Here is an 11,826-nt window from a genome sequence, read left to right on the forward strand (position 1 = left end):
CATCTTTGATAATAAAAAAAAAAACAATTTCAAAATATGTTTTATTTATAAATATTTACAAACAACATACTGTCATCATGTGGTTGTACGACGAATGGCGGAACATCCCTGTTGAAATCCTAATAAACATTATTTTGAAACAACATGTCTATTTTCACTCCTAATATCCCCTAAGTTCATAAATCACACGTTTAACGCGAAAAGTCTACAAGCCTTCAAGTGAAGTCTACAAGTTGTCCTCCTTGGTGTTTCCCTTGCAAGATACAAAACAGTTTCTTTAGATGATTTACCGCTTTAAATTGCCGACAAACGTTTAATCGACTTTCTCTTCCTAACCTACTTTTCGCTTAGCAATTCTTTTCTGCGCGGGGACGCAGTTCTAACCTAAATTACTTAACATGCGATATCGATCACAAATAAATGAACATCGTTCTTAAATACTCATCAAATTTATCGATGAAGTACAGTACCTTCCGTTAAACTGTTTATAAGTTAGATAAATATAACTGAATTATGCTGAATAAGAACACGAGAACTAAATAATCGATGAAAAGTTTATCGGTAAAACAAACGGCACCAATGATTTTTTACTTCACTCCTAAAGCTTATTGATTGAGGGTTTTCACAGAGGGGAAATATCGCTAGATGGCGTTAGTATCGTGATCGTGAGGTCCGTTTGACGTTTGCTCGTGATTGGTTAAAAAACTAAATGAGCCAATCGCAAGCAAACGTCAAACGTCAAATGGACCTCACGATTCTAACGCCATCTAGCGATATTACGCCTCTATGAAAACCCTCATTCTAAGTTTTTTGTGGCGTTTGCACTTTTAGTAATCTTTGTATTATTTAGGCAATACAATACCCAAGTAGCACAGAAGCGCTGTATATTAGCTGAATCACTCCACAATAGCATCTTAAGCTGTACAAGACTGCAGAATAAGAGGCATGCGCCTCTAATGAGAGGCGATATTTCAGTTTTGTTTTATCTCTTACCGAATTCTTTACAACACTTTACTCATATACAGTAGTGAATAATATTTTGGCATCGTATTTCGTCAAATAAGTTCTTATTTATCTTTAGTTGAGAAAGCAAGACAAACACGATTTTTTCCGACAAAATACGACGGCAAAACATTTATTAACTACGTCAGTACCTACATAAGTCATTTTTTGAGTCATCTTACTAAACAATTCATGACGTACTAACAGATGATTAAAACATTTCTTCTTTTGAAAATAATCACAATGACAATCATTATAATAAACAAAATTGTGTACTACGTTTTATAAAGGTGAGAACTAAACTATGTCTTACAAATTATTGAACAAACGAATTAGGTTGCGGTTTCCCATCGTCACTAGAAATCAGGAAAACAGACTTGTTGGACCGAAACATGTCGACCATGTATTCTTATTAAAAAAAAAAACGAAAATTGAATATCACGGATTCTAATACGGGCTCGTATTTACTTCCCACAAGCTTTACTGTTTACGTAAAACATCTGGATTTTCTAAATGCCTAAAATATGGTCACATCGGAGCCCTTTATATTGTTAGATTTGGCTCAAATTTTTGCAGCAAGGCGATTAAAGTGTATTCGAATAAAAGGAATCTTGTGGAGAATGTAAAAAAAAATGTATAAGTCGATTCACAAGAACTGGCACGAATGAATTGAACGGACGATATGTCACTGCGTGTGCCGTTCTTATACAGCTAACAAGTCTATTATAATACTTCTTATAATACGATTATCAATTATCGAATCAACCTATATCACTCACTCAATGAGGTCCGTCGTGAGGTCCGTTTGACGTTTGCTTGCGATTGGTTAAATAACTAAATGAATGAGCCAATCGCAAGCATACGTCAAACGGATCTCACGATACTACCGCCATCTAGCGATATTTCACCTATGTGAAAACTAGGGTTGTAACGGAACTTCGCCTCCATTATTGCGGAAGTTCCGCAAGAAATCGTATCTTCGCCTCCGCCTCCGCAATTTTTTTTTGCGGAGTTATAACGGACACATTTACATTACATACATATATATTACATTAACGGTTACATTTGAAATTTACCACGAGCTTTGCGGTGAAGGAAAACATCGTGAGGAAACCTGCACAAACCTGCGAAGCAATTCAATGGTGTGTGTGAAGTTCCCAATCCGCACTGGGCCCGCGTGGGAACTATGGCCCAAGCCCTCTTGTTCTGAGAGGAGGCCTGTGCCCAGCAGTGGGACGTATATAGGCTGGATGATGATGATGATGATGAGTTATAACGGAGGTTTATTTCTCATTTCATTATCTCGGCGCGCAGTGGGAACGCGGTTGGGGTGGGGGCGGGAGTATGTCAAATAACACACGACAGGAATCAACCTGTCTTGTTGCTTGGACGTACGAAATTGTAATGTATAGGCATGTTTAATTGAACCGCGATTTTTTTAAAGTGATTTTGTACAAAGTAATTGTTTATTTAAGTCACATGCACGATGACGCCGAAAACAAGTGAGATTTGGCAGTTTTTTAGTTATTTAAGAGATTTTTGAGTTGCATAAAGCATAAACTACTATTTTTTCCACATCCACTTTCACCTCCGCATCCGCCTCCGTTAACCTCCGCATCCGCGGAGGCGAAACTGGTCGCCTCCGCATCCGCCTCCGCCTCCGCTAAGAAGGCCTCCGTTACAACCCTAGTGAAAACGCTCATTCATTCATATGCCAGCTCTCGTAAATAGCCTTGTACGGTGGCGGAACAGAGTCCAACAGTGTCCATTTTCCAGTATTACAGGCTCGAGTGGAAATCATTCTGAGGGGCCAATGCAAACGGGGGTAATACGTTGTCGAATCCTCTGTTCGTGCTGCCGCAGGTTCAGGTTTAATTATAGTTAATTGGTAACAAGGGTGTCTGTCAATCCATCCCGGGTGGGAGCGGTTCCAAAGGGTTACCCATTGGCTGCGGTACGGGCGCGTATTTTGGTTGCTCCTGTGGATACAAAGTATGTCATTAGTTCCAAGTCAAAGCCGTCTGAGGCTAACAGCAACAGTACGTTCGAAAAAAACCGGTCAAGTGCGAGTCGGACTCGCGCACGAAGGGTTTCGTACCATTATCTATACAATATTAGACAATAGCAAAAAAAAAACAGCAAACAAGTCAAGTATTTTGTATGGGAGCCTCTTTAATATTTATTTTATTTTTAATTTCATTGTTTATTTTTAAAGAGATTATACAACTTAATATTCTATTATTATATTCAACATAATATTGAATATTTCAAGCGTCAAAAAATACGTTTGTTATATGGGTGATTTATTTTATTTTGTTTTTAGTGTTTGTTGTTATAGCGGCCACAGTTATATGTACATAATCTGTAAAAATGTCAACTGTCTAACTATCACGGTTCATGAGATACAGCCTGGTGACAAACGGACGGACGGACCGCGAAATCTTAGTAATAGGGTCCCGTTTTTACCTTTTTGGCACGGAACCCTAAAAAAGTCGCATGGCTATGATTTTTCAGGTTCAGCTCCGTGGTTCTAGCTTACCTGTGGCGATAGCACTTTTCTCAGCACAGGCGAGGCGGCGGCGAGGGACCGGGGCGCCGGGGGCAGCGCCTGAAGCACTGCTGCTGAGCTCGGCAGAGTCCGTTCACAGCATTTGATCCAGCCTTCCCACGCCACTTTGTTGTTCCACACCTGGTAAACAACACTAGAGTTGTTCTCACACCTGGTAAACAACACTAGAGATTTACGTATCTCATAGTTTGAGAAATAGAATAAAACAATGAATTGATATATACATTGAATATACATATCTATCCTTATCCTGGGAGTTGACCAACTGCGGCAAGCAACAACAACTTTACATCGCCACGTATAACATCCAAACACTACAGATGACCGTCTTTTAGAGTTGGAAACCGAACTACAGCGCATCAAGTGGCATGTTCTGGGGCGCTCAAAAAAAATCTCACAACACTTATCACAGTCGCTGGGTGCGGAGACCACGTGCCAACACCCGCGGTAGAGGAAGACCGCCTAAGAGATGGACGGATGACATCCGGCAGCAAGCCGGCATTAACTGGATGAAGGTGGCAGGGGACAGACAGACGTGGAAACGTGAAGAGGAGGCCTACGTTCGAAGCCGGGCGCAACAAGGACTGCTATAGATAGATAGATCTATCTTTATAGACTAACCTCCTTTTCGATGAGCAGTTGTAATACGTTGAGCACGAGCGGTGTAAGCGAAGCGTGCAGCGTCAACGCTTGCAGCACGGAGCGCATCAGCAGCACCGGGATGTCCGGTTCCTCTACCAGCTGTTGGAGAACTATCGCCAACACCTGGGATTTCAGTAGAGACATACAGCCTTATTCATAAAAAATCCTTAATTGAGGTTTGATCGGTCTGTTACTTAGACTGATTAAGCTTGTTAGACGGTTGTCAAGAAGTATGATTCATAAACGCTTGCTAGCAGCCTGCTAGTTGTTGAGCTGCTGATAGACGGATTAGACGCGTTATGTTGGCCATCTTGACAAATCAAAGACAAAAAATGGCCTCATCGATAATTAAAAAAAACAAATTAACAGCAGTGACAGCAAATTAGCAGGAAATTAAAAAGCGAGATGTTTGTTTTCCCGCCATTTCCGATCCGCATGTTTATGTTGTATCCTTATTTTCTTTTCCTTCACCGCAAAGCTCGTGGTAAATTTCAAATGTAATTCCGCACATGAATTTTGAAACCTCAGAGGTGCGAGCCGGGGTTTGAACCCACGACCCTCTGCTTGAGAGGCCATAGGTCAAACCACAAGGCCACCACGGCTTCCCAGGTTATATGTATATAATCTTATTTGTCATCCAATTCTACAGCCCATTCATAAAAAAAATGTGACAACGACAATGAGGCAGTTGGAACACTTCAATAATTAGATGACCCTATGACATACCTCCTGCGTGAATACTTGCTTCTCAGCGAAGCACAGCGCCGTGGCCTTGATGATGTACTTCAGGTCTACCACCCCAGGGTCTATCAAGTGCAGCGCGACCAGCAGCTCGTCCGGAGAAACTGATGACAAATAAACAAGCAAATAAGTGCAATCATCAAGTATTTCAATTGTTTGTCTGTTGTTGTTTTTTTGTTATTATTATTGTTTTCAACTTTTGTTTTTCTTTTTTTATTATTATAGTTTTATTTGATTAGTGCCGCCTTCTGACGTTCGGCATTAGTCTTTTAAGTTTAGTTGTAAGTTAAAGAGTCATACTGAAAACCAGCGCTGCGGCATGAATGGCCCTTTTTGCTTCTTTTTTCGGCACAATGTCTTTTTCTTTCTTTTTTAGTATGTAATAAGGTTGTCTGTATTTTTTTTTCTTTTGCTGTGCCGAATTTTGCCAAATAAATTTATTCTTTTCTTTTCTTTTTCATCATCAGCCGGAAGGCTTCCACTGAACAAAGGCCTCCCCCTTAGAACTCAACAATAAACGACAACTCGCCACTTGAATCCACCGCCTACCTGTAACTTTCACGATGTCGGCAGTCCTATTGGGAGGCTTGCCCAACGCTTCGTCTTCCAGTTACTGGTCGTGGTTGAGAACTTATCCCCCAAGGGTTATCTGTTCCTCGAGTGATGTGGCCCACCCATTGCCACTTCAACTATCATGGGAAGATCGTAATCAATGGACCTAGAGCAGTGTTGAAAGTTATTACCGGTAGTTTTCGTTACCTACATTAAAATTAAGTAAGTGCTCGAACAACAGGTACCTATACCACCACCGATAATACGTTCAACTTCAAAAAATTTTAAAACACGCTTTAGGTTAATTCTGTAGCAGAACCAGGGCTCCGTACTTGATTTTGACCATTTCTTTCTGTCACACTATATTAGAACAATGGTTGAAAGACATGTTCAAAGCGATTTTATATAATTTTAAGTGATCATTTATTTTACGTGTTCTTAAGTATTTTCCGGGTGCAAAATATTATAATAATTGATAATCTACCAGCCGTCCCAAGCCAAGCAAAATTGACAAAAAGTGTAGGAAGTTGGGGTTATAAACATTATGTTGCAGATATAATGAAAAATTTAATGAATAAAGGCCGTGCCAGGATAAGCTAAGTGATACTGCCCCCATCGAGTTTGGACTCGTAATTTTTATGGATGGTGTGGCTCTACATTAGTAATAAATTGGCAAAAATTCAGCCCCCTTAATAGTTTTTTGTATAAAAAAGAAAAAGAAAAAAACCTATCTTAAACAAATATTGTACATTCACTACAGATGATTATTTGACATGAATAACATTTTCATTGTCATAGAAAAAAATAAAAATAAAATTATACAAAAAACTACTAAGGGGGCTGTAATTTTGCCAATTTATTACTAATGTAGAGCCACACCATCCATAAAAATTACGAGCCCAAACTCGATGGGGGCAAAATCACTTAGCTTATCCTGGCACGGCCTTTAATAAATCGTAGTGATGTACGGCCCCGCCAGTGCGCGTGAGTTCATGTATCCTTATGATCTATAACACCATTTTAAGATAAGTAGGAACAAACAAGGTTTACTTACAAATATAATACTCTGAAAACAGTAACAATATGTCAATACAACTGAATAATGATATCTAGATAAAAATAATCAAGTACTCGTATCGTCATAATCAATAAGGATTTGTTAAAAAAGCCATCTTTAATACCAGCTTTCTTTGTTGACTGTGCATTGTCATTCAACTTACGTAAGTATACCAAATTTTAAATTTAAAGGCCGGCAATAGACCAATGACTCTCCATGAGTAGTTGGTACTCATGGCCGGTGGGGATTATTTCCCATCAGACGAGGACCTAGGAATATAGAGGACGAGGTTAAATAAAAGCTTGTACAAATATTACCTGGTAAGTTCTCGTCATTAGGATTCTGTAGCCCGAGCAATTTGTTAAATACTTCTTTCACAACCATTGGGTTCAGTTTTATTAGCTTCGGCAACGCGGCTATGATCTGAAAACAAAATCAATCTCGTACAAAATCATATTTCGAAGTTTTGTTTACTTAGGATTAGGTATTGTCCCTTCAAAAAAATCTGTTGTGGTAGAATAGTGCTTTGAACTATGTGGATTCTCTAGAAAAGGTCGTGGGTTCCAGTCCTAGCCTCGTACCTATGAGTAATTTCAGAATGTACGTACAAAATTACATAAAATGAATAATAAGTTAATAACAAATATTTTTTTCAATGTGTTCTAGTTTCGATGTAACTTACAACAACTGTCTTGTAACTGCACACTGCACTACTTGCACTTATGTCTGGCAACTCTCCGAGCAGTCGGATTATTCGCAATACTTTCTTTGGCAGTACAAAAAAATATAATTATTAGGTTCCCCTTGTTTACGCATATTTTTTGTCATAATTCCATTACGCATAATCTGTTTACGCATAATAGTATCTGCCGAATTTTTTTTCGCATAATTATATTACGCAGAATTCATTTACGCATAGCCAATGGGCTTTACGCACACTTTGCGAATTCCGAATATTGTTTAGACAGAAAATAACTTACGCAGAGAGTTACTTTCGCATAAATTGGAGACTATTTATTTATAAACAAACAAATAAAATATATACAATAATTAACAGAAATAAATAAAAAAGAACTAAAACTAACTTACTCTAATCCTAAAAATCTATATTTACAAATGTCACCCAAGTCGTTGCTATTGGGCAGGGTGACCATAAGGCTGGCTGCGTTTCCTCGTTGTATGGCAATGCCAATACGTTGACCGAGGAAAGAGCCAGCCCTATGGTCATTATATTCTTCTTCGCATAATGTAATTTAAAGTATTTAAAGTTTTTTATCACCAAAGCTTACTTAACTTAATCCAATCTACTTCTCTGGAAACTAGTAACTAGTGGGTGGTAGTATTTTTTATAATGCGAGACATGACTGTGACAAAGTCGACGAAGCCCCGCTTGGCGGGGCTTCTTTTTTTAATCTGAGGGACGTAAGGTAACTAACGAACCTATCCAGGTTAAAAGGGGGTAGATTATGTTTTTTTTAATGCGGTGGGCTTCATCAATCAAATCACTATAAGTCCAACTTTCAACCGATTAAAGTTTTCTCTTTGCTAAACACTGTCTGTATATTTTCATAATAATATATCAGACATGGGAAATTCTTGATTTTTTAGAAATACCGTATTTAAGACAAAGTCCAGTCAACTGTTTTATATATTATTTACCTCTTTCTTGGAGAGTCCATTGAGCACTGGTATCAGGAAACGCACGTCAGAGACCCGCGTCGCGTACAAATCGCGTACTTGCGACACCAGTTCCTGAGTAGGAGGCGCTGCAATACAAAAAATAATTATATTATAACAAAGTACATTAAATTATTTTTATATTAATCATAATCAGGCAACAGGATACTGTTTTTGTACTCTTGGGACAATGTTTGATTAAAAATGTTAATAAAATGACATGTAGAAATGGTACTTTATTATCATCAATGGTGTAATCATCTTTTTAAGTTCAATAGAGAAATCTTGCTAAAACACATGGCTAATATTATCTGATACTTATCACATTCTGGGTTGAGGACATGTCGGGGGACTGTTTTATGGGGTGTTTGAAAAATTGAAATTAAATAGGTAGTTTTATTTTTGGTATAATATGAGACAAGTTTAAAAATATGGTTGTTTTTAAGCACAGAAACATTTTTCTTTGACATTTATCTTGACACGTTTTTCAAAAAAAAAGCCAAGGACAACGATTTTCCAATTAGTGGAGAAATACCCGTACTTGTACTCACATTTCTGTGTCTTTCCCTATGTTTACCACCCAAGACCACATCCTGAGACTCACATTTCTCGGTGTATATATGCAGCAGCCTGGTGAGCAACGTGTCGGCGCCGCGCGGGCAGTCCGCCAGCAGCGCGTGGAAGGCTTCCCGCTGGTTGGGGCGGCGGCGGCGGGAGCGGGCGCCTCCGCGCAGCGCAGGACGGCGCGCTTCGCTTCCGCCGGCGCGCGCCGTACACGCGGCCCACTTCGATCATCAGCTCTGTCGGAACATTATAAATATCGTTCAGGGCAAAGGCGTTGAGAGCTCATGAAGCAAAAGAAAACTTCAACGTGATCGTGGCTGTACACTTCAATTTCAACATTTACAAAAAATAAAGGCTACATTTCTCGGGCACCCTTTGCCCCCTCTTGCGATGCCTTGGTTCAGGGGTATATAAGTTCTAGGGTCAGGAGGTCCAGGTGTCACGATGTCCATTGCCAAAAAGTTCGAATGATGAAATTCTTAGTGTCTAAAAGTCTAGCGTCAAAAAGTCCGTGGCAAAAATATCCAAGGAATGAAACATCTTAGGGTCTGGAAGTCCTAGTGTGAAAAAGTCCATGGACAAAAATTTTAAATGGTAAAAAGTCTCGAGTGTGGATCGGAACGCCTAAATGCCGTAATGTCTTATTGTAAAACAATACTACTACCACAACTATTTAAATGATAAAAATAATTTATCAACTAATTGTAAATTACTCATCTTTATGTTGCATAAAATCATCATCATCCTCATCATGTCAGCCGAAAGACGTCCACTGCTGGACATAGGCCTCCCCCAAGGCTCTCCACTCAGAGCGGTCTTGTGCTTTCCGCATCCACCGCGATCCCGCGATCTTAACCAGGTCGTCGCTCCATCTTGTTGGAGGCCTACCGACAGCTCGTCTCCCGGTCCGCGGACGCCATTCGAGAACCTTTTGACCCCATCGGCCATCAGTCCTGCGAGCAATGTGCCCCGCCCATTGCCACTTCAGTTTCGCAATTCTTCGAGCTATGTCGGTAAACTTAGTTCTATTGCGGATATCATCATTTCTGATTCTATCCCGCAGAGAAACCCCGAGCATAGCCCATAAAAATACCATGCATAAAATACCATGATCTTATCAGAGAGTAGTGAAACAGGCCCCCAAGACATACTTCCCTTTCCTTTCACATCACTCACCCTCACTATCCATGAAGAGCGCCATAACCAAGTTCAAGCACAACTTGTACAGTTCATCAGTCCAACTCGGCCTGATGCCATGCCTGGCAGCCGCTATTTCTCCCGGCGGGTTGCTCAGGGATATAAACCCGAGGTAGAGCAAAGCGTGCTTCTCCACCACTTTCTTGACAGCATCTGTGCTTCGTGAGTAGATCTTGAGGGTGGAATTTAACGCTATGTCACGGATTTCTTGATTTTCGCTCACTGTGGAAAAATTATGTGATATGTTATGTTGATGATGTTATTGCTATTCTATTCATTCAGAATCGTATTAATGGATTAGATAATTGGGTTCTTTCCTAGGTAAAAAAATATTATTCTACGTCAGTTAAATTGTCTGCAAATATACTACTCGTGAAGTTAGTTTTTATGCTGGATCTGGCGACACAATATTTTTTTATTTATTATTATGGTTTAAGCCCATTTTCCCCTCGACGTGTCTATCCACCCTCGCCGTACCGGCTCGGCTATATGAACGACTTGGATAAAATGGCTCGTTTTATGCTCTTGTTGTACAATCTACTATTGTTGTGGGATGCCGAAGGATCTTTTCCCGATAGTGGGCGCCGGCCCTTGGGATTCCCAAGAAATATGATAGCTGAATTTCAATTTAGTATAGTGTTTTAGACTGCGTTTTTGCCAGTAATTCACATTACTCTTTTATACTTAAAGGCAGATAAATATCTCACAAGAGCTTGAAATATATTACAAAAAGATGTACTTACACACATGACACACTAGTGCCGCTACATATTTGTGCGCCCGCGGAGATCTGTACATACACAGCTCTTCCAATATCTCCAACGCTAACACTGCCACCTTATCTTCAGAAACGAGATGCTTCAAATAGTCAACCGCTTCCTCGGTCACCAACGGCGATTCCAAGTATATCTTCCTCAGTAAAAGATCCCTACTACTCTCCATGGAAGGGTCCCCCCGCTCAGAAATCTGCGTTATCAACGCACAAAGCAATTGATTATAGTTCTGGTCATGCTTTTCGTGCATCTTCGGCTGCAAAGTCACTGGGTGTCGACTAAAACCTTGCATAAAAGAATATTCTTCGTACAACCACGATAGCGCCAAGTCTATTCTGTTCACAGGATCCTCTAAAATGTAGTTGAGTACCATGTCTCGAATTTCTGGAGTGTAACTTGATGCAAAAATTGTGATAAACTTTGAACGGATAGCTGATGCTCCACCAATAGCGCTTTCTTTCTCTGCGTTGAGAATCCTCCCAACCGCCTGTAATATCAATTTCTCTTTAATCTCTTTGGGTATTGGTCTTGTTAATTCTTGCAATTTCAGGAGTTTTACTTTCTGTTTCAACTTAGGAACAGTCGGTGTTTGCGGTGGTATAAGTTTCTCTTTTTCTTTATTCTTCCGCTCTTCCTCTTTGAGGAACTCTTGTCGTGTTTCCTCCATGAGTTTATTCATGGCATCTTCTACCTCTTTGTCAGCTTTTGTGGACTCCTGTAGTTTAGCCACCGCATTTTTGAGAGTTATTTTGTCATCGTCTTCTCTTAATAACGGTATTTGACAGGTTCCGGAATCTCTGGTGGCGGAGGAACAGGCGCTACTGGTACTGGTACTGTTACTGTTACTGGAGCTTCACCTTTGATAAGACTCTGCAACATTTTTGCTAAAGACCTTTTCTGTATTTTGCTTCCAGCGTTTGGTATAGGCTTATAAACATCTACAAAATTGTGTGGCATTTCTTCAGGTAGCTTATTGAGGAGTGTTGCCATGACTAGCTTAACAACATTGTCAACATTATCAAACCGTCAAACAGTGAGTCTTCTGTGACAGT

General features: G+C 39.9%; 1 protein-coding gene across 1 annotated transcript in view; it reads right to left on the reverse strand.

Moving 5' to 3' along the window:
• Nucleotides 1–27: 27 nt before the first annotated feature.
• Nucleotides 28–11,826, reverse strand: part of Sym (symplekin scaffold protein) — a 28,423-nt gene continuing 16,624 nt past the window's right edge. Inside the window, exons 11-13 of the mRNA XM_074090452.1 lie at nucleotides 4,193–4,336; nucleotides 3,542–3,691; nucleotides 28–2,981 (exon numbers count right to left, since the gene is read on the reverse strand). Of these exons, the coding sequence (XP_073946553.1) occupies nucleotides 2,907–2,981; nucleotides 3,542–3,691; nucleotides 4,193–4,336 (369 nt within the window). The 3' untranslated portion in view covers nucleotides 28–2,906. The remainder of the gene's footprint in view (nucleotides 2,982–3,541; nucleotides 3,692–4,192; nucleotides 4,337–11,826) is intronic.

The sequence above is a fragment of the Choristoneura fumiferana genome, chromosome 7 (assembly GCF_025370935.1).
Source record: "Choristoneura fumiferana chromosome 7, NRCan_CFum_1, whole genome shotgun sequence".
Taxonomy (NCBI): domain Eukaryota; kingdom Metazoa; phylum Arthropoda; class Insecta; order Lepidoptera; family Tortricidae; genus Choristoneura; species Choristoneura fumiferana.